The sequence below is a fragment of the Gopherus flavomarginatus genome, chromosome 4 (genome assembly GCF_025201925.1).
Source record: "Gopherus flavomarginatus isolate rGopFla2 chromosome 4, rGopFla2.mat.asm, whole genome shotgun sequence".
Lineage (NCBI taxonomy): Eukaryota > Metazoa > Chordata > Testudines > Testudinidae > Gopherus > Gopherus flavomarginatus.
This window is the reverse complement of record NC_066620.1, coordinates 63278436-63304151: the sequence shown is the minus strand read 5'-3', so window position 1 is coordinate 63304151 and position 25716 is coordinate 63278436. Positions and strand designations below refer to the sequence as shown.

The 25716-nt window shown below is 43.0% G+C and overlaps 1 protein-coding gene across 5 annotated transcripts in view; it reads left to right on the top strand.

Annotated features, from left to right (window-relative positions):
• The window catches only part of DAAM2 (dishevelled associated activator of morphogenesis 2), a 278539-nt gene that overhangs the window by 114570 nt on the left and 138253 nt on the right, over positions 1-25716 (top strand). For all 5 annotated transcript variants that reach the window (XM_050948442.1, XM_050948443.1, XM_050948438.1 and 2 more), the window contains one exon: positions 14696-14785. In XM_050948442.1, coding sequence (XP_050804399.1) covers positions 14696-14785 — 90 coding nt within the window. The remainder of the gene's footprint in view (positions 1-14695; positions 14786-25716) is intronic.

Genomic DNA, 25716 nt, shown 5'->3' with positions numbered 1-25716 from the left:
GTTGGTGCCTCCCTCTGTGATGGGTGAGGAAAAAGCTTTTGGTGTCATCAGATGCAGCAAATCAGCAGCCATTCTGCTGCATTCTTCTGGAATCCAACTGGAAAATCCACCTGTGTTCTTGGTGCAGAAAGGGGAGAGCTGCTCTGCCTTCGGAGTGTTATGTCCAGGGAAAGAAAAGAGACTGATGCTTTCCACCTGGGGCTTGGCCACTCTCGCGGAAGCCTATTTGCATTTTGTACTGACAGGTCTTTCAAAATTGTGCAGGGCTGGCATTAGGGGGTAGCAACCAGGGCAATTGCCCAGGGTCCCACGTGGCGGGGCTTGGGCTTGGGCTTCAGAAACATTGCAGAAATCCAATATGTGAGCTGGTGAGGGCCCACTCCTTAGTTTCTGCCCTGATCCTCAGCAAGTCTAACTCTGGCCCTGACCTTGTGGGGAAGGGAATACCCATCAAGAGCAATGCTCTCCTCAGAGCTATGTGGTCTGAGCACAGACCTGAGAGCCAGGAACTCCTGAGTTCTCTTCTCAGCTCTGGCGCTGGCTCCCTCTAGGGCCTTGTGCAAGTCACTTCACTTATGTGTCTTGGTATCCCCATCTATAAAATGAGGATAATGTTACATCAAGTTCTGCATACAACTGACTGAGTCAAGGCACAAGCAGCTTATAGGCACAGTGAAACACACCTGATCAACTACTGTATTCTGGATCTCAGCAGCAAATCCCCATCACTGTCTCATATTCATAGATTTTGCTTTGCTCTCATTAGTAACAATTCTGATGAGTGTAAACTCTTGTGCAGACTGTAAACACTTTGACATAGGGACCTTCTTTGTTTTTTGTGTGTATAGAGCCTTACGCAATGGAGCGCTGATCCCCATTCTGAGCCTCTAAGTGCAAATGTAATAAGAGCAACTCACATTTCTATAGCACCTTTTCATCCTTAGGACGCCCCAAACTCTTTGCTGACTATGTACAGAATCACTTACCCAGAACTACAGGGCAGCCACCTCTGAGACAGTGTGTTTACCAATATGCAACAAAGTTATGTAACCATTTATTAAGTGGGGTGCTTCAGCTGAAACTGAAGAGGAATTTTGTGTAGGCAGAATGTCAATACCCAATTTGGAAATTGGCCAGGGATACCCCTGAGTCATGGAAAAGACTAGGGGATTTGTAATGGCCAAGAGAGGTCAGGCCTTAGTGTTACAACTCAACGTTGATAGCAACAGCTGGATGAATCTGTCAGTATGAAACTGTCGGCTCCCTCATCTACACTGCGATGAGTCTGTATTACAAATGTTTGATACAATAACAATGAAAAGTAATTACATTGAAGAAATGCACAGGATCCACAAGGCCAAATGCCCAACCCTCTCCTGTTCCTTTTCCCAGGTTTTATGAGGTTTCCTGTTAATCTTTAAAAGGTTTAAAGAAAAAAAAATCATTGGCTTGTGTTCTATTAGCTCAAATGATGTTGGTGCAGTACCTGTCATACTAGTTATCAGGGTTTTTGATCAGTGAGATACACAAGGGTGCGAGTGCCTAACTGCGCACAACCATCACACCTTTACCATAGTGTTTACGTAGGTGATTTAAAATGCACTTTTTGTTTTCAGTCAACATGCATCAGGCAATTAATGTATTTACCCTGGGAATAGTTCCCCAAGGAAGGTGGAGGAAGTGTCATTGTGTGGACCAATTAAAACTACTTTGCACTAATTACTAGGAAATATACCAGTTCTTCACTAATTCAGGGAAGAGATTGTAACACATTAAATGTGACTTAACAGGTCTCTATCCTTCAAAGTCTGTATGGAAAATTCTGTTCTCTGTTGCACCGATAAAAATCTAAAGTAAATTCACTGAACTAATTGAGTTAGAGAAGGATTGTGTTCCCATTAGTGCTGGCATCAATCCAGAGTAACTATACTAAATTGAGAGGAATTAGGGCCAGATTCTGATCTGTTACATTGTTGCAAATCTGGTGTAGCTGATTAGAATTGGTGCCAACTTCTGATTTCATTTATGCCTGTGTAAATGTGGAGTAACTCCTTTCATTTCCCTGATGGATTAGAATTCCTTTGGGTTTCTTCCTGTGTGAGAGAACAAAGTTTGGCCCTATGATCCTGAGTTCCGAGAGCGCGTGCTGACGATTTAATTTCACTCTGGAAATCTTATTAGCCCTGTTTCTCCTACCCTTTTACGTAATATTGTCTCAGAGGATTAAAGGTCAGCCAAGGCTTTGTCTTACATGTGTGTGCCTCAGCAGAGGTGTATGGTAAATAGGATGCACACAAGGGGATAGAGCTGAAGGGGAAGGAGAAGGCAATACCCACACCCCTGGAAACACAGCCTGCCTTTCGCATGGGGCTCAAGCAGCAATAATTCTTTTGCTGTGCCTTTCTCAGCCCATGTTCTGTGAGGCGAGCCGCTGAGCTCTGTTGGAGCAGGAAGCGATCAAAGAGGTGTGTGCCTGTGTGCTTTGGCACAATCCGAGCTGTGAATTGCTCTAGCACAGGAATCGCCTCTGAACTCCATTCGTATTAAACAGAAGAGCAGAGACCTTAGGGGCTGGGGGTAGGGTGGGGAAGCCGGAAAGGTAGCAGTTGAAACCGCCGTTTCCTGATAACCTTTCTCACACCTAGCTTCCCAGGCAGAGTGTCATCTGAAGGGCTCTGGCCTGAAAAACAAACCTTGAGCAGGGAGGGGAGAGGGGGAAGGGAAACGAGGGGAGGAGGAGGAAGGGTGGGGAAGGGTCACTTGTGCTGAAACAGCACATCTTGATGATGATGTTTAATATTAACGGTAACACCCAGCGGCTCCAATTTGAGAAGGGGCTCTGAAGTGATTGGTATGGTCCAAATATGGAGGTAAACATGGGCCTTTCCCCAAAGTGCTTACAAACCAAGATTGTGAAAAACATACAAAAGATAGGGGAGAGGGAGACAGTCAGTCTGTCCTGTCTGTCTGTCTGTCTCTCTCTTCAGTTGTATAAATTAATATTGACTGTCCTAGCTGCCCTTCAGCTGCCTGCCCTGGTTACCAGCTTGCTCCTTCTGTGTGGATTGAAGAGCCACGAAGGCAGGTGTCTAAAGTCTCTGGGTGAGGAGACCCCTGCAGCCTGTTGGAATGGACCTTGTTAATTGCATGTGCTAGGATACTGCTTTGAGAAGCAGGATCTGGGTGGGACCCAGCTTTTCTCTAGGAAATAAACAAGAGATTAACCAATGCTTAATGAGGGAGAAAGGAAGCAGCACTAGAGCCCTGTGTGGGGGGCTACTGAGATTTCTCTTTGGCAGCAAACTGCTTTCTCCTTGGCAATTGAGATCTCTGCTCTAGTCCTGAGCTTTGGGAATGGACAGCCAGTGCAGGTGGCAAGGAAGAAAGACACCCAGGCCTGGATTCTCCTCTCACATACACAAATTTCACACAAGTGTAACACTGTTGACTTAAATGAAGTTACTTCTGATTTTCACCGGTTGAAGTGAGAGGATAACCTGCCTCCCTAGCCAGGAGCCTTCCAGAGCAGTATTTGTTGCAAAGACCGGAAAGGAAATGGGAGGCAGGAAGAGAGGGAACCTACAGGCATCTGCATTTCAGAGTTACAGTGAGAGCCACACTCAAGTGTCTTACCTATGTCAACCCACTGATGGTTAGAGACTTAGATGTGCCCCTTCACACACATGGTGTGTTGTGTGAACATATATGCCATATGCACACACAACACATGCATGTACATGTAAGACATCACATTGTACATGTGTGCAGGCATGTACTATATGTAGTATGTGGATATTATGTGCATAGGGCTGACACAGATGCTCACGGCATACACATATGCACATTGTATGCATTTTAAAGGTATGGAAGACCAGATTTGCTTTGTTAATGAGTTCACAAACACACATCCCATTGCTTTCAGGCAAACAAACAGAAAATATTGCTTCTTTCCCAGTCTCCTCCCACAAGTGAGTTATTTCATTGTACCTTAAAGAAGCTGCTGTTGATCACGAGGGTTTAAGATGAGGTGGAGGAGTCATTCACATGGGTTACTGAAGCACTAAGACCACACAGTACTTGCACATGTGGGAGATAGAATGTGCCTCCTGCACATGTGGAAAAGCAGGGATCCACACCTGTGTAGGTGACAGTGGTGTTGCCTGCTGAGTATGAACATCCACTAGGTAATACTTGTCAATTGTTTCCCTACTGTGGAGTCTGGTGAATGGAATTTCTCTTGCATTATGTTGAGCTGACAACACCAGCCAGCTCATGGAGTTGACTTAATCTCACTCAGTGAAAACTCAGTCGTCAATTTTCAACACATCCTGCCAGATGCTTTATGTTCCAAGCATGGATTTCTCTAGCACGCTGCTTCTGATTTTTCAGTGTGACAAACTAGATTGGACAAAGCACTGGAAAATACACTGTGGAGGAACAGTCCTATACTGTCCCCTGGAGATGGACAAAATGATCGAATAAATCTTCCCTATTTCTGACTTCTATATTTCATTGCGCTCTCTGGCAGGATCAGATCTGAAGAGGGATTATTTTATTCATCTCCTTCTGGATGGCTCTGAAGTGGCTTTCAGGATTGCTGACTGTGAGCCTTTGATGGGGCTTCTCTTGCTCTCTTTCTCCTCAGCAGGGAGAAGTGCAGAGAGAATGTGAAAGCCATCAGTGTAACCCATTTTTAGTTTGCCAAGATGGGGCTGGCACAGAGAATGGGGGCTGAAAAAATAAAGGTTCCCGGGATTTTCTCATGCCAAAATGTAGCTGTCAGGCAATATAAATCACATGTTAGCAATGTGGTCTCGCTCGGTTCACTTGTTAACACCATAACAGCTATACTGGGTTGGATCTTGTATTGGAAAGGATCACACTATGCTGCTGACAACCTCTCCCTCATCTCTGCCACTTTTCCTCCCTTTCCAATCCCAAAGACACAAGGGCTTTTTATCTGGTTTGGCTTGGGTTGCATTTCAGCATTGCTTACCCTCTCCCCCCACCTCCCCAGCTCAAACCCTCTCTTGGCTCCTCAGGGTACTGGGGCCAAAGGACACTGGATTGGATCCTATGATGTGTTAAAATCCATGTTTGTCTTTTACAAAATGAAATAAACCCAGTGTGTGAAGCAAATTTTTTGGTCAGAACCAAGGCTCTGCTGTCCCATTTGGGAATGTCAGAGGCTTGGAATTTTTATTGGTCCCTCTAATTATGTGATGAGAAATCTACATGTTAACAACTCTGGTGTGCTGTGGAATTGGGATCCCAGTGCAAAGCATTTGGTATATCCACTGCAGGCCCATCCTACTCAGCCAAGGATGGCAGTGGGAGAGAGGTCAGAAGAGGGAGTTACACTGATCTTTGTAACTAAGATAAATTTGGTGCTTGTGAAATGGGAAAGACAGAGGATGGCAAAGAGTGTGTGTGTGAGAGAGCCTGTTTTCTGTGTGGGACAGAGATAAGGGGACAATGAGAGAGGAGGGGTAGAGGGAAATGAAAAGGCATGTGTGTGTATGAGACAGGAATGGGGTAGGAAGTGTGAATGAGAGGGTGTGCACATCGAGAGGGTTCATTTTAAGTAAAATGCGCACACGGGCAGAAAGTCACAATGTGAATGTCAACAAACCACTGGCCCTAGATTTGTTTGCAATAAAGGTGGAGGTAATTGTCCAAATGGAAGGACCCTGAAGTAAGGAGACCTTACAGAGCACGGTGGGCATAGTAACATAATTAAGCAAATTCATCCCTAGTTTCTCTTAGTTGCATGTTCTAATTAGAATGCAGCCCATGGAAAAGTGCCAAATGAGGCTGGAGTGACCAGCAAGAGAGAAGCTTTGCAGAATTTAAAAAACAAAGTCCCTATTACTAGTATGGAAATATTGTGAAAGGGAGAGACATTCATTTGCTTCAGGGCACCAGCCACTCTGTAGCTCAGGTAGATAGGAACAAACGTGCTGGGGACAGCTTATTCCAAAACTTTCTGCGGCAGGGTTTCTGTGCTTTCCTCTGAAGCTTTTGACATTGATCACTGTTGGAGACAGGATACTGGATCAGATGAACCACTGGTCTGATCCAGTATGGCAATCTCTAGCTTCCTGTTTTGAATTTATCAACAAAGAGTAAGAATTGAATTCTCAGTTCAGCTATGCCAACCTACACCCTCAGAGAATTTGGCCCCATGCTGTTTGCTGTGCAACTTCTCAGAGGTTAAGGGCTGGTTGTCCTTTTGCTAGATGAACACCCAGGTCATCTTAAGCACTGACTAAAATGTAACAAAACCATGCTCAGATTGGAAAAGAAACACTGGCAATCATTTCTGGTTGTGAGTGGGTTCGTAAGTATATTTGCAGGCTGAAATCAGCTGAGGCAGAAACAAGACCATAAACCTTTGTAAGCTGTCTTACAGAAACTATTGGGCAAAGTACCACCAAGACTTCAGAGAATGATCATGATATTGCAAAGGTGAAATACAGACCTGGAAAGGAGCTGCTTCTAGCAGGAATGCTTTCAAGAGCACCTCTGAACAGGGGAAGCCAGGAGCTGCAGGAAGAGGAGGTTGAAATACATACAACATTACTACCCATTTCTGAAGCAAAATCTGACAAGCTCAAATGAGAAACACAAAATGATCCAATTTACAAGAGCTTGAGCAAGAATTAGATGGATAGCCAGCAGAAAAAGTCCAGTTATCTCACATAAAAGCATATTAGGACTGTAGAGATTAACTTACTGCCTATGGGTATGTCTACACTATGAGATTATTCCGATTTTACATAAACCGGTTTTATAAAACAGATTGTATAAAGTTGAGTGCACGCGGCCACACTAAGCACATTAATTCGGCGGTGTGCGGCCATGGTCCGAGTTTAGCGTCGATTTCCGGAGTGTTGCACTGTGGGTAGCTATTCCCACAGTCTCCCCCGCCCCTTAGAATTCTGGGTTGAGAGCCCAGTGGCTGATGGGGCAAAAATCATTGTCGCGGGTGGTTCTGGGTAAATGTCGTCAGTCATTCCTTCCTCCAGGAAAGCAACGGCAGACAATCATTTCGCGCCCTTTTTCCCTGGATTGCCCTGGCAGATGCCATAGCACGGCAACAATGGAGCCTGTTCAGCTTTTTTTTTTTTTTACAGTCACCGTATGTGTATTGGATGCCGCAGACAGAGGCGATACTCCAGCGCTACACAGCAGCATTCATTTGCTTTTGCATGATAGCAGAGATGGTTACCAGTCGTTCTGTACTGTCTGCTGCCAGTGTAAATTGGCAATGAGATGACGGTTATCTGCCTTTCTATACTGTCTGCTGCTATCATGGGTGTCCCTGGCTGAGATCAGCCAGGGGCGCAAAAGCAAAACTGGGAATGACTCCCTGAGTCAATCCCTCCTTTATGGTTCCTAAAAATAGTCAGTCCTGCCTAGAATATGGGGCAAGTGTACTAGAGAATCAGTGTATCAGAGAGCACAGCTGCTCCATGTCAGATCCCGCAGAAATGATGAGCTACATAAGTAGCAAAGAACTTGATTTAAAAAAGAGCCCTACTGTGCTGAAGGGATTCCACACACAGTATTGTTAGAATGTCCCAACACACCTCGCAGGAGTTTATTAGGATCACTGTTTCAGAGTACATGAAATTCTGCCCACCTTAATCCTGCAGTTCTAATTGAATGAATTATTCTTCCTGTCCTAAAAAGCACTGATGGCCAGAGTTAGTGGGCCCTACGATGTTCCACCCGGAGGTGGCTACATTTTAGAAACGGGTGAAGGGATCCCTAAACACAGTCCTTAATATGCAGCCAGATTCTTCAAGATAAGCATTGGGTATTTTAATTTTCTCTCACATTATTTTTTCTGTATTAATTTAATGTAACACTTTTCCAGAGAGGTGCTACCTTTTATTGGTGAGAGATTCCCTTTTCTTCTGCTTGTGCTGGACTTTAAATGATATCATCATAAAACAATGGCGGCCGAACACCAGATCCATCTCTCACAATTTGTTGACTGTTTCCAAATCATGGGGCATAGTATGGTTTTTAATCCCACAAAAAACTGTTTTATGTTCCCTGCCCATTCCTCCTCTTCTCTCCTGCTTGTTTTCCTGGGTTGCAGCCATTTTGAATGCAGGCCATCTTCCTCTTTGGCCCAGAGAACTGGACTGGAAATATTTGAACCTCAAATCCATCTCCAATAGATTTTAATGTTGTATCATCAAAATTCAGTCTGTTTGTAAAAAGGCCCACATAAAAGGAAATTAACTGAACGTATCCACCCTCAGTAAGTAAAATAATAAAAAAAAACTGGAAAACTGAATGCAATGTAAGGAATAGTAACTGGGCTTTTTTTTTTTTTTTTTTAACATCTCCCTGAGGCTGTCCTGGCAAATGTCTCTCTAATCTGTATTTCACTGGAGCACTTGCAGCTTGAAGTGCTTTTGAGAGCCAGGCAGCTGAGCTGTGTTGTATTGTACAGGAGCCTGTTGGCATGAATCTCTGGAACCAAGCCCTTCATCCAAGACATGGAAGAAGAGTTTCTACATTTCTGTAGAGAAATCACCACAACAGATAGAAGAGGGTTTTTTCCCTCCCTCTTTGTTCCAACAGAACCTCTCTTCTTCCCCCACATGCTCCCTGGGCATCCAGGCATGAGGACTTCCTCACCTAGCTCTGTTCCTGTTCTAGATGACGCTATTCAAGGTCCCTACTACTTCTGCACTCTCCCACCGCCTCCTTTTTTGTTTCCTTTTCCCCTCTAGTGGGTGGTCACTGCACTCACGTTAGAGTCAGCAGTCTCACTCGGTGACTAATTCCACTCTGAAAACAGGCTAGTGTGATGTGTTTACAAGCACATCAGATATAACCTTTCAAAATCTCTTCAGAGTCTGAGGTGCTTGTTACCTGAGGTGTCTCTTTCCATGAGAATTTCATATTGGAACAGTGTCTTATCTCTGGGTCAGATACTGTGCTTTCCTCTGCAGTCATAGAAGTCCTTCACCCTGCCACTGCAGAAAGGGGTGGAGAAAGAAAGGATTTGAGAACCTTTAGAGAACAACATGTGCTTCAACATGAGGGGCTTTTGAGTGGCTGGACAATGGGAGGAAGGTAAGCAAAGCTGATATATCCATGATTATGCAATTTCAATTGGCTTTCCTCCCTCACTGAAGGAGAGAACAGCTGCCACAAGAGTGACTGCACACTGCATTGAAGGTCAATGAGTGGCTTCACTGCTGCTCTGCATCCAGTAGGGGAGGTTTTCCTCCTCCACTATGGAGGTGTCCCACTTGCAACCTTGCCATTTGGGCTGTGAGCCTGGAATCTAGGATTTGTCCTTCTGACAATGATCAATGCTGCTTGTTTCAGAGGAAGGAGTAGTCCACCCTCTCTAACTGCTGTTCAATGGAAGCAGATTCCTTCCTGATCTTCAATTTGTGAGCAAGTTATGTCCTGAAGCATGAAGATTGTATCTAGGGCAATGACTCTTGCTATTTGCTTTCTTTCTTAGGTTGCAGTGGGGAGGGCTGCCTGCATGTGCATGCTTTTGTCCATTGCATCATCTACCATCCCATTATCTACCTTGTCTGTAAGGAAGCTCATGCTATTAGGATGCAAATATATATAATTAAATGGTAGAATGCTAGGTGGGGCAAAGACAGCAGCATGCACCTTGGCCAGAAGGTCAGACTAGATGACCATAATGGTCCCTTGAGGCCTTATAATATTTGAATCTTTGCCTGATGCACGCAACACCCACAAAAGCAACTTCCAGAACTGGCAAGTTACAGCATCATGCCCTTAAGGTGTGTTCACTTAATGAGTATTCTGATGTCATGTTTGTCTTGTCTTTTACTGGTTGAGTGTGCTGTCATTCAGTATGGTATTGGGGGGAGCATCTGTGAAAACCACGTAGAACTAGCTATCTCTCAACTTGCTCTTGTACATGAATTAAGCTTCATAACAGAGCTCCTACTGTTTATCTTATTAGCCTTCAGTTTCTCGCAATGATTTTCTTCTCAGGACTTAGCTAAGACTGGCCAGCTCACTTCACATGTGAATTGCAGCCCCAGCAGCTCTTCTTCCAAACCGGGAAACTCTGATTTCCTCCCTGACCCTCCCACTCGTCCCACACACTTGACCTCCAACAGCATTCCTTTGCTGGTCTTACGACCTTACATGTAGTTTCTCTCTCCCTCTCCAGCCAAGAATATGACTCTGGTTTCTGCTTATAGAACTCCTTGTCTCGCTTGGCTGCCCCCTTGGTTGGAAACTCACCCTAAACATTTCCACATGGCTTGTGCTCTTCATGCACAGCTAACTTTTTTTTTTTTGTTCTTTAAACATTTTTGAAAAGAATAAAAACCCCCCAGCTTATTCTACCTTCTGCTGCTGGCAGTGACCTAGCCTTGTTACTGTTTGCGTTTCTTTTGTACCTTTCTGCAGCTGAAGTCTCTGTGGACCTTTAAATCTGTCAGCAGCCACTACCAGGCTCAGTATGCAATTTAGCTCACTGTTTTCACAAGTTTCCCAGCCCTGAAGGCTTTCCAAATGAGCCATTGTGGGGCTGAATTAAAGAGGTATTGTTCCTGCATTGGGCAAGCTTAGCATGGGTGCTGCATTTACAGTTCTATTAGCCTCACAACGTCATCTTGTTATAGGACTCCTGAACACTTTCTCCTTCAAATATATATATTACACACGCGCACACACACACACACACACACAAATCTGGCTGAAACTTTGTTTGAAACTGTAAGGCAGGAATGGATGGTCTTTGTACCACACACGTGCTCTCTCTTGCTCTTGGTCAAGCACACACCTCTGCCACTTGTCTTATATGATCAGCACAGCTGGACCAAACAAAGCAAAATATGTTGGTGTGCTCTTTGGAATATTATTATTTATATCCCACCAGAACCTATGGACTTCAAATGAGATTGGAGCCCCATTTTGCTAAGTGCTTAACGTACACAGTAAAAGACCGTCCCTGCCCTGAAGAGTTTGCCATCTAAATAGCCTGGGAAAAGGGGAGTATTATCATTCCCTTGCAGAAGAGGAACTGAGGCACAGATCAAGTGGCATGGCCAGAGTCCCACTGGAAACCTGGGGTAGAACTAGGAATTGAACTTCTGAATCCAGTGTAGTTTACTAATGACAACGTAATCCTTTCTCTCACAAAAATACTGTGCCAAACTTGCTGCTCTCATCAACAGATGAAGATATTTGCCCAGTTACACCAACGGTGAATTTGACTCTTTGGAATATGTTGGTTTTTCCAAACATGAGGTGTTCCTTTTGTCTTTTGGTGGGAACTGGATGGTGCAGGGGAGTGGTAGTGGCAGATGGATCCTTTTGCTCTAGGTTGCTAGTTCAAAACCGGCCTAAAAATCACTGGTAGCAGTGGTTTACCCAGGAATTGAAAGTGAGAGGGGGGTGTTCGAATTTACAGGGGGGGTGTCAGGTCCAATGATATATAAAGAGATATGAATAAAGTAAATGTTTTGTTAGGATTATGCAAATTTAACATAAGGAAAATGCAAGTTACACCAAAACACATAACAGATCTAGATTTCTTAAAAAAAAAAAAATTAAAAAAAATGTATTTAATTTAAGTTGACTTTTGAAAAGTAAGCCATCATGGGATAAGAGGGCAGTCCTCTCATGGATCAGTAACTGGTTAAAAGATGGGAAACAAAGGGTAGGAATAAATTATCAGTTTTCCGAATGGAGAGAGATAAATAGTGGTATCCTTGAGGGGGTCAGTACTGGGACCAGTACTGTTCCACATATTCATCTGGAAAAATGGGTAAACAGTGAGGTGGCAAAATTTGCAGATGATACAAAACTATTCAAGATAATTAAGTCCCAGGCAGACTGCGAAGAGCTACAAAGGGATCTCACAAAACTGGGTGACTGAGCAACAAAATGGCAAATTAAATTCAATGTTGATAAATGCAAAGTAATGCACATGGGAAAGCAATCTCAACTATACGTACAAAATGATGGCATCTGAATTAGCTGTTAACACTCATGAAAGAGATCTTGGAGTCATTGTGGATAGTTCTCTGAAAACATCCACTCAATGTGCAGCAGCAGTCACAAAAGCAAACAATATTGGGAATCATTAAGAAAGGGATAGATAATAAGACAGAAAATATCACATTGCCTCTATATAAATCCATGGTGTGTGTACACCTTGAATAGTGTGTGCAGATCTGGTCACCCATCCTAAAAAATATATATTGGAATTGGAAAAGGTACAGAGATGGGCAACTAAAATGATCAGGGGTATGAAACAGGAGGAGACATTAAAATGACTGGGAATTTTCAGCTTAGAAAAGAGATGACTAATGGGGATATGATAGAGGTCTACAAAATCTTGACTGGTGCGAAGAAAGTGAATAAGGAAATTTTATTTAATCCTTCACATAACAGAAGAACTAGCAGTCACCCAATGAAATTATTAGGCAGCAGGTTTTAAAAAAAACAAAAGGAAGTACTTCTTCACACAATATAAAGTCAACCCAGGGAACTCTTTGCCAGAGGATGCTGTGAAGACCAAAACTATAACAGGATTATAAAAAGAACTAGATAAATTCCTGTAGAACAGGTCCATCTGTGGCTATTAGCCAGGATGGGGAGGGATGCAATACCATGCTCTGAGTGTCCCTAGCCTGTTTGCCAGAAGCTGGGAATGGGCAACAGGGGATGGTCACTTGATGATTACCTGTTCTGTTCATTCCCTCTGAAGCACCTGGCCTTGACCACAGTTGTAAGACAGGATACTGAGTTATATGGACCATTGGTCTAACCCAGTCTGACCATTCTTATGTAAAAATTAATTATAATAATAAAAATGTTTAGTACAGAAACTCTCCAATATAATGACCTCCTGAGATAGCAACAATGTGAGATAACCTTGGCAAATAATGCATTTTTAAAATCTTGGCCTACTAGGAAACATGTATATAAGTTTCCATTCCCAGTCACAAATCTAGCATTCTGGAGCAAAGTGACTAAAATATAGTCTAACAAACAAATGTTTGTTTAACATGCCCCTCACTTTTCCCTCCACCTCACTCCACTCACTAGTGTTGTCCTTGGTCAGTGGAGACTTGGAGTTCAGAGGTGCTTTCACATGAGTACACCTTCCAGGTGTGGGACAAGAAGGCACTTTGCTTGTTCCTCCAGCTGCTCGCTGTTCACTCTGGCCATGTCTGTTCGTTGTGCCACCGTTCACTCCACCACTCTGTCACCTTTGGCTGCCACCTGCCACTGTGACCTCTGCGAGTTGGTCTCTTGAGGTTCCACCAGCTCTCAGTGATTTCAGCTGAGCTCTCAGTGCAGGAACCTCGCTCGCTGCTAGTGCAGTCTGGGCTGTCTCTTACACAAAAACACTGTCCCCACAACAGGACTAAGCACTTAGACCTGATTGTCAGTGATTTCAGCTGCAGTGGTCACTTAACAGAACAAAAGACTGTCTATGGAGCCTAATCAGCTCTGTCTTTAAACAGTGGAGAGGGACAGGTCCCCACCCTCTCTCTTGATGTCTTCAAATCATCACAGGCTACAGTTCTACTGCCCTTTACTCATACAATAAGAACAACATTTCATCCTCCATTCCCCCCACATTCAAGTGGTTTGTAACCCAACCCCAGCCAAAATCTATCACTTGGACAACACAGCTCTGTTTGCTGGATACCTAGGTAGATTAGGTGTGAATGTAAATATAATCTGGTCCTAAAGCTTTTCCCCACAGCCCCAGCTCATCACTAGCTGTCAGGGAGAGCTCATTTAGACTTTGCTTACAAATCATCATTTGAAATTATTAGGTTGGCCAACATCACCGAAATGAATGCACTGGCATCATAAAAAACAGCTGTATAAGGAAGCTAGTCTATGTTCATACTTTTCAAATCTATTATACTTTATCAGATACACATTTTATCATACACTGTATAAGCTTTTAAAGTGTGTATTAATGTTTCAATTTAAATTCAGATTTCCAAACAGTCACTGAATTGGTATCTAACTAGCTCACAAAACTGGGGGGGGGTGTTGGGGAAATTCGGGGGGATGTACACCCCCCCAGGCGGGTGTAGGGAAATCACTGACTGGTAGTCTGGCATAGCTGGCAGTCTCTGGGGTTGTTCTGTTGGGGGTTGGTGCAGGTCAGTCTTCAAGTGTATTGGCAGGGCTGAGCTGGTGCTGCGCAGGATCCAGGTTGGTATTTTGGGCCTGGAAGGAGGTGCATTGACTCTCTATATAGACTTCTCAGAGAAAGTTTAGTGTCTGACTTGTTTTAACCAGAGCAATGAAGTTTTTTCACTTCAACACTTTCATGACGCATCACCTTTATATCAGAACGTATCACTTCTTATTCATCAAATACAATGATTGCTCCCACCCAAGTGAGCACAGGTGTAATGATAATTCACAAGGGAAGTTAGACACTGTGGTTGCTCGTCACCTCCCTGGGTCTGTTCTGCTCTAACTGGGGGAACCTGTAGCAGAATATGTGAACTTAATCAGTGGTGAAGGGGATGCAGGCAATACAAATCTCTACAGAGATCAGTCGTTACAGGGAGACACTTGGTCCTCTGCTTCTTTAAATGAGGGTGTGGGGCGTGTTTGATGCATGTTCTTTCCACAGTATTGACAGGTATCAGTGCAGCTGACTGTGTGTTTCATTTAACAATCTCAGGATGAACTGGATCTCACGGATAAGAACAGAGAGGCTATGTTTGCACTCCCGCCAGAGAAGAAGTGGCAGATTTACTGCAGCAAAAAGAAGGTATTATCTTTTGATTGATTTAAGTAGCTAAATAATAAAGTGTGTGTGTATGGCGGGGGGAGAGTTTACCGATCTAGATCTACACAGAATATGTGGTGGAGTGGTATAAAGGCTTTATTGACATGAGCTTGGGACCGTTTTCTTATGAGTAGTGAAAGCACAGGTGATTTATGAAGGGCATCCAGAACCAGTTAAAGCCTTTATGCCCCCCACACCATCATTAATTTTTGCATATGCCATGTATGTTACAGGAAAAAACTGATTTTTGAAGTGTGTTTATGGAATTTTAAAAATCTTCTATTACTTTAGTTACCATGAATCTAATCATAGAAGGCTCAGAATAGAAAATATATTTTTAGGAACCTCTAAAGATATCTTTATATATATATGTAATTATGTTGTTGCTGTAAAGTTTGCTATCTCAGGGCCCTCCAGACCAAGTAGAAGGCGGTGTATATCCCATTTGACAGAGATCAGTTCATGTGAGTTTCTAGGGGTTACTTCCTCATTCAAATAAACAGGAAGGTTTTGAAATTGCTGTCAGAGAGAGACTAAAAGGATAAGGACTTATAGCTTATACCTACATTAATTCCCACAGGCTCCTGTCACTAGAAAAATAGGGGGTTGGGAGACATGGCTGGATTTTTTTTTTTTCACCTTTTGGGAAACCTCTGAGAGACTTCCAGGAGTAGAGCACTGGATATTATTGTTGGTTCCCAAGAAATAAAGAAGCATTTCCCTGATGATCTAGCACATGTTGGTTAAAGAGAAATGACTGGAAAAAGCAGCTTTGGTGTGTGTTACTACTTAAGCTTGTTTTAGTCACACCAGGAGATCTTAGGTTTTTGTCTTCTGGAGGTTGGTCCACAAGAGGATAACATTCTGATTATATCTGACAATAGAGTGGCCTCAAACACTAGACTCATGCTTTTAGCACTGAAGAGTCCAGATTCAAAGTCTGCAGATGACCCAATTTAGATCATATTTGCCCTGCTGTTGCCTGCAACTTATTTTTTTCTGTGAATACATTGATGGCTTCAGTACCTGAGGTTATCAATCTGGACTCTTTTTTTTTCTTGGCACAAAAATTACAATGAAATTTAAAAAAAAAAAAAAAAACTCAAACCAAAAAAGATGTTTTGCATATGGGCAGCTCTCAGCTGAAACCTACCACCTAGGAAAAGTTGTTGATGATGAATAGTGTATTAGTATCATCTTTATTTAAATATTCTCTAATAAACTTTTAAATCTGAATGCTAGCAGTAATCCATGAAGTACCAAAGAACCTCTTCGGCTCTGAGAATTCCATACACCTATTCTGTTCAGTGGCTTGCATTATCCTTCCTGCTGGTGCATAGAGCTTGCACGTGGAGAGAAGGTGCCTCACGTTTTTGCTGGCAGACTCATCTGCCTTTCTCAGTTCTAGTGGGAGAGGATCTATTTGTAGTCATCTTAGAGCACCACACATTCCATCTCCTGGACCAGCCAGCTTTGGCAGGAAGTTGCAGACTTTAATGTATTTAATATGTTGGTTGGATTCACTACGTTACACTTTTTTTTTTTAAGGCAGTAGATTTGATATGAGAATTCTGAAGACCTCTGGAGTTAAAGGGGCCGCACACTGGAAAATCTTTATACTGCACATACAGGGCAACATCACTTATCCAAACTCTAGGTATCTGAAATGCCCTGTTAACTGAAACAAGGTCCTGAGGCCAGGTGTCCTTTAATTACATTGTAAATACTCTCAATTATCTGATGTTCTTTGCTTTTCCCTCCATGACCCTCCTGTCTCTCCCTAAGGACAGTCAGAATATCAATGCTGATCTCTATCTTCCTCTCTCTGGCTGTCTGTATCTAATCTAATCTGTCTATCCTACAATGACAAAAGTTTGCCAGTACGGAGAAAAAGAAGTTGAAAATTCTTTGTGGGAAGGACTATCTAATATTAGACATGAAGGGCTCAATTCTCTAATGAAAAGCATCCTGTCAGGAACTCAGGATATGCCCTGCAAGGGAGGTCTCACCCTGCAAGGTGCTGAGCGCTCTCCATTCCCATTAGTTTCATTTAAATCAAGGTGGAGTGTTTTAGGTGTTGTGACAGCCTGACAGAGATGCTCTCAGAATTGGCCTATGTTATGCAGAAGGTCAGACTAGATGATCACAGTGGTCCCTTCTGGCCTTGGAATCTCTGAATCAGGAGTTGAGGGCATTCGACACCTTGGAGGAGGAGTGAGCGGTCAGTTCTGAGTAGGTTGTGTACTCTGAAATTTAAGTGTTAAGAAGTAAAAATTGAGGGGACTGTTCACATACATTAATCCAAGATGCCATTTCCAGTCTAAGATGAATGGAAGGTCAAAGCTCCCAAATTTGCCTCAAAGATTGGGACCCGCTGACTGTCTTACGTAAACAAATGCCCTTTACAAAAATGTGGCTCATGCATCACTAGAGGCACTTTGTTAATTAGTCTTGACAATTGTAGTTTATGTTTAATTATTTATGGTGATGGTTGCTAAGGTGCTTGTGAAAGGTCATTGCGGTGCACTCAGACCTCATTACAGCCTGTCTTTCATGTCATATCATTGTTGAGAAATGAGGAAAGGCAAACTTAAAAAAAGGTAGGCCTGAGCCAAACCTCACCAACCCATGCACTGCAGGGCTTGAAGACATTCAAATCTGGATCCAAATATTTTGGCTTTGGAGCCGGTCTCTTATTTCAGATAACTGCCAATTAGCAAATTTCTATAACTACTAACCCCACTCTGGCTATCATGGTCCTTTTGAAATTAGGATGTCTAATAGTACTAAACTCTGATCCTCCACCCGTTGCAGAGGCGGCACCAGCACACCAAGCGCGTGCCTGGGGCAGCAAGCCATGGGGGGCAGCCTGCTAGTCTCAGTGAAGGCGGCAGTCAGGCTGCCTTGGGTGGCATGCCTGTGGGAGGTCCACCGGTCCTGCGGTTTCAGTGGTAATTCGGCAGTGGGTACGTCAAAGGTGCGGGACCAGCGGACTGCCCACAGGCATGCCACCGAATCCACATTGCCAGCGTACTGCCAGCAGGCATGCCGCCAAAAGCCGCCTGACTGCCGTGCTTGTGGCAACAAAAACATAGAGCTTCCCATGACCCCTTGAGCTAAGGGAGTAGAACCTCTAGTCAACTCTTATACTCTGTTGTGGACCTACCACTGGAGGTAGACAAAGACCCACTCGACCCTGGCATGAAACATTTGCATCTTTCTCATGCCTTTGTATCCACTCCTTCAGAGCGTTATGTGGTGATCGATACAGAGCTGATGCTAACGCACAGGACTGTCTTCCTTTGTATTGGAATGAATCATGATTCAGTCTCTCTTGAAGTTCTTCTGACCCAAATACCAAACTCTTGCCTTAGGTCCACATGCTCTGTCTCTCTTTCCTGTGAACAGCCACTGGGGTCAAAAGGGGATGTATGTATTGGCTGATTGCATTTTATGATACCCTCAACCCATTCATATAGCATATACTGCCTTTGTTCACTGTGTGCATCTCATCTGCACATCAGTGGAAGTCGGGACTGCTGTAAGACTACTGACCCAAGTCTGTAATCCCTATACATATAAAACGCACACCCCTGCTGAATTTCCTGGGAATTACTTGTTCGCAGGAACTACAGATCAGGCTCTGTACAGTGCATTCAGATTATATTTTAAGCAGTAAACTTTCTGCAATGCTTAGAAAAATGTTAGCATTAATTTTTTTTCAGGTTTTAGAACATTTTATTTGCATATTAAAAAAAATTGTTCATTCCAATAATTAAAATTATTTGAATAAAAAAGGGCACTTGATTAACTGCATTTTACAGTTTTCAGGACTGTGGTACAGCTTTGCATTTATTTGTGTGGTGTTGCTTCACCAGAAGAGCTATGTGCACGTGTTTGGTTGAAAAAGTTATTAATTTTTAAAAGTCATTGGTTAAATTATTTGACTGTTACTTGGCCAGCTCTTATTAGGATTCTATAAGGGCCAGACGGTGTGAACTGCTGAGAAACTTCAACTCATACTGATTTAGAACATTCTGCACCTCACACAATCAGGTTTTAATGTGCCAGTAATATCCTAGTACCTTCTGCACAGTCTCAATAACACAAGGCTCTTAGACTTCTTATTGCTAGATACACAAGTGAGGTTGTTTTCCTTTCATGGCCCTTGCTGCCGCTAGAGAGTAATTTGTAAAGCTTCAACTAACCAAATTTCAGTGGAAGGTGAGTATATTTTGGGCACTTGGGTGGATTTTTTTTTCCCTTTTCATTTTTTGCTTTGAACTAGAATAAAAAGCAAATCTGTTTCTCAAAGCAACAAGTATGTTAAACTCTCCTTGGCTGGCTGACTAGTTTGGGCTGTGTTTTTGTTTGTTTGACTTTTTTGTGATAAAGGCGGGTTCTTGGATAAAGCAAAAGTGTCAGGAAGACGACTTACCCTGGAGTAACTCCTGTGACTTCAAGAGACTCGTTTGTGATTTATACCAGAGCAGGTGAGGAGTGAGGAGAGAATCAGGGCATGAGTGTTGAAGAATTAGCCAGTCCAGTCTAGCTCTGCCAAAGGAGGCACTCATGTCTGAGGGAGCCTGCAGCACTTTTAATCCTCCAAGTGGTGACACTTCCCATATTGATACCTAATCATCTAGAGATGGAGGAGCCATTCTTCAGTGACAAAGGGATGACTGAGAAGCCACCTGAAAAAGCTGCCAAGGAGGCATTCTGTGAAACCATGCTGTGCCTGCCAAAAACATAGTGCTTGAGAGAGAGCAGAATTTGCTCATGACTGCACTGTTCATGGATCATTTATTCCTGCCATCTGTCCATGACTGATTCAGTGAGGGTGATTTTTTTTTAACCTTACTGCTATCCTGCATGTATATGAAATGATGTAGTCTAGTAGAGTGAGCCTGAGACTAGGAGAAAGGAGCCTATTGACTCTAAACTTGGTCCTGCCATTGATTTACTGCATAGAACTGATCAAGTCACTTCAAGTCCCTATGTCTCATTTTCCCCATCTGTAAAGTGGAGATAATGATGCCCACCTAACCTCACTGAATAATTCATTGTGCAGTTCTCTTCCGTAAATTGCTGTATAAGGGCTAAGCACCACTAATTCTTAGTTGTATATATAAACATAGAATGTTCTGAGAGAAACTTCACCTATAGTACAACTAGTCAATATCATGGAAACGTCCTGTTTTCCCCTCTACAATATGCAAACCTTGTCCAAAGACTATAGAGGTATTTTGCAGCCGAGTCCGCAGATATTCTCAAATCTCAGTATTGCTGCTCAGCCTGTCTGGTGTAAAAGTCCATCATCCTGGGGTGTTAATTTGGGAAGGGATCCTGCAATGAGCTGTGTGCTCTTTGCTGACTGTTAGGAAAGAAAGGCACTTAGTGCCTCACAGGGTCAGACCTTTAGTTTTAAACAGTATTTGCTGCTGGCTTTTTATAGCCTTTCAGTGCAGTGTCGCAAAGAGTCCCAGTCTGTACCCATGCCGTCTGTCTAACATTAATGAAGAGAATGTCTAAATGTTTAAAAAGAGTTTCTCTTACCACTCGAGCTTTGCCCTTGTAGTTTGTGTTGTCAGCAGAAATCCTCCATAAAAATTCAGCATGATATTGTGCAGCTGGATGTAGAGCTAGAGGCTTCTGTCCTCCGCCCCCACATCCAGGCTCAGATCCATCCTTAGTCTCGTCTCTAGCCGGAGTCCCAAATCCAGCTCCAACCCCAGTCCAAACTGCAGTCACTGCTCTAAACCAAGCCCCAGCCTACATACATAGAGTATTTTGTCCTGGGCCATGCATGTGTCATGGTATTTTATTTTATTTTCTTGTGTCTGCTGGTGAAATTGGAGCTGTATTTGCAGCTTTTGACCTATGTAGGTAAGAGTGGAGAAAAATGACGTTAATGAAATCCGTCCTCCTTAGCCCTTAGGTGAAACCTCGTGAACTGATGAAGGATCCAGCATGTTGTGTTTGCACCCTGATTGGCTGATGCTGAGAAACCAGATAGAATATTACTTGTATTCATTTCTCAGTTTAAAAGTGAGCTGAAAGGCTGTTTCTTCTCAGGCTCTGAGGTCTTGTCTCCATGTTTTTCTTGCTATAGCTGATCTCATCGCTGATGTTTAAGGCAGAGTAGGGAGCTTTATGTTAGCTACACCATTGTTTGCAGCAAGGGAAAGTGTTCATTTCCTTTAGATCCCTCCCTCAAACCTCTCTCTTCCATGAGGACACTGAAAGGAAACTCTATAGAAGCAGAGAGAGAGAGATACTGGGCCTTCATCTGGTCTCATGTAGGGACAGAACACGCCAGATGAAAGTCTCACCATTGTCTTGTCTGAATGTGGGCTTTTGCTTTAGTTTTTCTTTGTCTGATTTGGATTATGAATCCCTTGGGTCAGGAGCCAGGGCTTCCTTTACATTTGTACAGTGCCAAGCACATGGTCAGTGTATAACCAGTCATGGTGGCTTTCAGTTACATTGTTTTCAACTCTCTTTTGAAGAGTTTATTTAAAAGTCTGTTCATAGAACCTGTTACCTGCTTAGGATCTGAAACATTTTTTTATTGTGGATTTATATTTGTAAGGGGTATTTAATCTCCCCTCTAAGCGTATGTCTACACTACAGTGTAAACCTAGGGTTTGAACTCAGACTGTAGCCTAACCCCCTTCTGTCTACACAGATCACACTAACCCAGATCCCAGGACCCCATGGGGGTGGAGGGTCAAAGACAGAGGCAAGCCAGGACCCAGGGTTCAAGCCCTATTGCTTTGCAGTGTAAATGCAGCACCATTGGACTTGTACTAAGGGAGTCCGCCAAAAGTATCCCACAATTCCATGGGTCGCCTTTCTTTGTCCTCTTGACAGTCAAGGTTGGTGGACCTCACGTCTCAAACTGTGTCATGAACAAAGGGCTAGAGTGGCCACATTTTGGGAGGGCACTAGGAAATCTGAGATGAGTGGCTGGACTCAGGCATCATAATGCAGTGCAGGTGCTGAAGTCCCAGGTTGGAACCTCTGGTTCAACAATTCCTACACTGGGGTTACAGATTGGTGTAGATGCTCAAGCATCTAATGAGCCCAGAGTCTGCTAACTCAAGTTCTACTAACCCTGGACTTATATTGAGGTGTAGACATACTCTAATGCCCTTCTTTAACTTTGTTCTTCAGCACTCAGTATCTGGTGCAATTCTAATGAGTATCTGATATGGTATAATACTTGAGAAGCACTTTATTAGGAACCCCAGTTAAGCAGAGCTTGATGAAAGTGCAATCACTTTCTCTTAATTATGAATATTGTGCCTTTTAAGGAGATGGAGCTACCTTTCTCCAACTAACAGGAGGATCTAAATGCAGAGTAACACTGCTGATAAGGCAAGAGCTACTGGTAGTTGGTTGATAATGCCCCAACTGAGAGTCAGGGGAGCTGGTTGAGCGTGTGCAAGTGTAACACACTGGCTAAGTGAATATGATGTTTTGTCAGCGGCTGATCCACACATCAGATACGAGCCTCTTACATGTGTCTGGTCAAGTTAGTTACTGCTTTAGCTGAAGTAGTTTGGGCTTATGTTTTGGTGCAAAAGGTGCCAGGTTGTCTCCCCACTGATTCTTCCTAAATTTGTTACAGAGGCTTAATGCTTCAATCTTGTAAGGTTTTTTTTTTTTAAAGAGGAATGAAACATGGAGCCATAGGCCAGACTAGGGAAGAAACTGCTTGTAGGCAGGACCCCAGAAGCCCCACCTAGAATTCTGGCAAGAGTAAATCTCTGTGTTTGTGTAGCTCTTGCATTCACCCTAGCTGGGATTCATCCATCATCTCCTGAACCATCACAAGGAGATCTCCTTAAAACAGACTGCAACTTCTAGTTCTCCTTAATTCTCCTCCAAGTGCCTGGCATCTGCAGTCACTGTCAGCCAGAATGGTGCATTGCTTCTTCAGTTTAGGAGACTGACTGACTGAAAACCAAATCTGAAATGCAGAATTTCACAAAATAGGGTTCTCTGAAAGTAATCTTGCATTTCAGTTACTGTTGTTCAAAGAAATCTCAAGGTACTGGCAAGTCACCAAAGGGAAGCTGTTGCCCTTTGGAAACAGCTGCATTCTTTAGCTGGAAGTTTTCAGAATGCCAACATCCTTAGAGTTAACTTGCTATTTTCCTGCTGGTATCAGCTGCTTTTCCCCTAAACAGAATGATTTAATACTCAGTTACCTGGGATGATTTGTTAGCCCAGTACTGTTCCAGAGCCACACCAGTCTCTCTAATCTAGAAATCACGACATGGCCTCCAGAGAGTTACGTGATGTAACTGAAAGTGGAATATAAACCAGTGAGTTCAGATATACAGGCCTATGACAGGCACAGAACATGGATAGTATGCTGTCCATCGTATCGGAGGATGATGTCACAGCACCTCGTGTGTTCTTTTGTTGCTATATAAAAGACCGCATGTGCAGCACTAATTCATCTGTTCATTGGAATGAAGTGTACAAGTAAGAATCAGTGGTCCATAACTTCTCCAACTCTTGCATCTAGAATGTTGAAGATTTTAAAGAAGAAAAGCGAAGAGATCACAATTACTACATGATGGGTGACATTCCAGGGCCACTTCAAACAGAAATAACTATTTTAATAGTGCATAAGTTGATGTACAACATATGCTGTGTATTGCAGGTGTCAGAATTTCTGCAGTATGGTTAGGCCCAATAAAAAATCAACGCAAATCAATATCTGTTTCCTCTCTTCTTCAGCTTTTGGAATAGCATTCTCAGAGCAGTAAAAGGATTTGTCCCAATTTCAACTTGGTGAGCCTAGTGTACAAAATGTTAAGGTGCAGGAATAACTTTTGGAGTTCACGTAACATATTCACCATGTCATTCCATTATGGCTCAGTGTAGTGGTGCTTGGGCCTGATGCACTTCTCTCACTGGTGTAACTTTATTGACTTCAGCCAGGTATACTCTTGATTTAGATCAGTGAAAGTGAGAAGAAGCAGACCATTGTGTCAGCAGATTGTTAGATTCCCATAACTACCTCCTGATGTGAAAATTTGCCCTCCTGGGCAAATGGTTAAAGATGTTTACTTGAAGAGTTTGCTACAGGAGACTTAGTGTTGTGTCATACTCTTCTGCATCATTCGTTGGGAGATCTTGAATGCACCAATTGCATTGTTTTGTTGGCTCAATGTGGGGAATTGCTGCAGCTGATGGCTGAACTGGTTGGGCAAGAAGAGAGACACATTGGTCTGGTTATTAACCTGGATAAACTAAGTCACTGACATTACCATCAAACAGCCTCCAGCTCCAGCTTTCAACCAGTGTCCAGATAGGACACTGATCAGGTGGTAACTATCAAATACTTGGGAAATGTCAAAGACCGAGCTGGAGAAGGCTTGAAAGATATAGCAGCAGCTACTACCATGTTCTACGGTCTTTAGTAGCCTCTGTGGGGATGTTGTGACATCAAACTTGTGATGAAGCTGTGGATCTATAGAACTACAGGTATATCAACTCTGTTGTAGGGCAGTGACACGTGAGTGCTGAGGAAGGCTAAAGAGTGACAGGTTGACATTTTTGATTAATAGTCTTCATCAGCTACTCCATATTATATGGGAGGACAGGATCAGAAATGAGGATATTTGTAGTTGAACCTAGCAAACGTCTCTGTCAGCACTCATGATTTTTGGAGGATTTCTTGGTACGGACATATCATTAGGATGAAAGACCAATGAATTACAAAGCACGCTTACCAAGGAATGCTGCAATACAGCTAACAATGAAGTGGTCATCAAAAGCTTCAGTGGTGTGATAGGATCATCAATGATGGATGTAAACTGAATATCCAGCCAGACCACTCAGGACCTAGCTACAGATTGATTTGAGAGGCACATACTTTGCCATGATGATGAAGACTCTTCTTCAGCTGATCCTTTCTGAGTCTCCCTTTCAACAGTTTAATTATAGATTAGCTGGTGGGGAAGGGGATGGGGAAGAACAGATTGAATTTGCTCTCATCATTCAGCTGAAGCGCCAACATTCCAGTGGAGAAAATCTGCTCTTAAAAGGACTCCTAAAATGCCAATCCCATTCTAGGGGACATCAGAAACAATAAGAGTTTTTGTGGTTTTTTCTTTCTTTTTCTGGGCTTTGGCTCACAGTTTTCATGGTGCAGTACTGGCACTTGGAGGCTCATTTATTTATCTTGAGCACATAGGTTATTTGGGTCAGGCCCTCAGTTATACATTTATATTTTTTAAAATCCAAAGATGGTTTTTTTCCATGAGAGAGAGAGAGATTTTTAGTTTCCCTTTTTGTTTTAAGCCCAGCCATTGCCAATCCAGAAGTTTGGCAGCCCTGCCAAAATAGTTTTTCTAGCTCTTCAGGGCAGTTTTCTGAAAGCATAGGCCCAAATCATGACTATGACCATTATAACAATTTTGGGTGCCTGACTTGAGATACCTTGTGCCTGATTTTTCAGCTGTATCGAGGGCCTGCAGGCCCCAATGCCATCCGCTGGAGTTGCAAGTGATTTAGCACTTCTGAAAATCATGGTCAAAGTGTTCAACCATGGTGAAAATCAGAGATTGCTTTTGAAAATGGCATTTGTGGAATCTCACCCTGTGCTCCTGATTTGGCTTGCATTGAAACCAATGGGAGTTTGACCTTTTGACTTCAATGGGAGGCAGGTTTGGGCACTTTAATTGTCAAGTGATCAAAACTAAAAAGCCAGTATTTATCCAGTAATTACTTCATTGGGTATGTCGCTTTAGTATTTTTCTGTTTGTAAAAGGCAATAACTGTGGGATATCAAACTGTGGTGTGGGAACTGTGTGTAGATGCTGATTTTGTGTGTAAGTGGCAGCTATGATGTTAGGTCATCTAGTAGTCTATCCACTTCCAAAATAGGATCA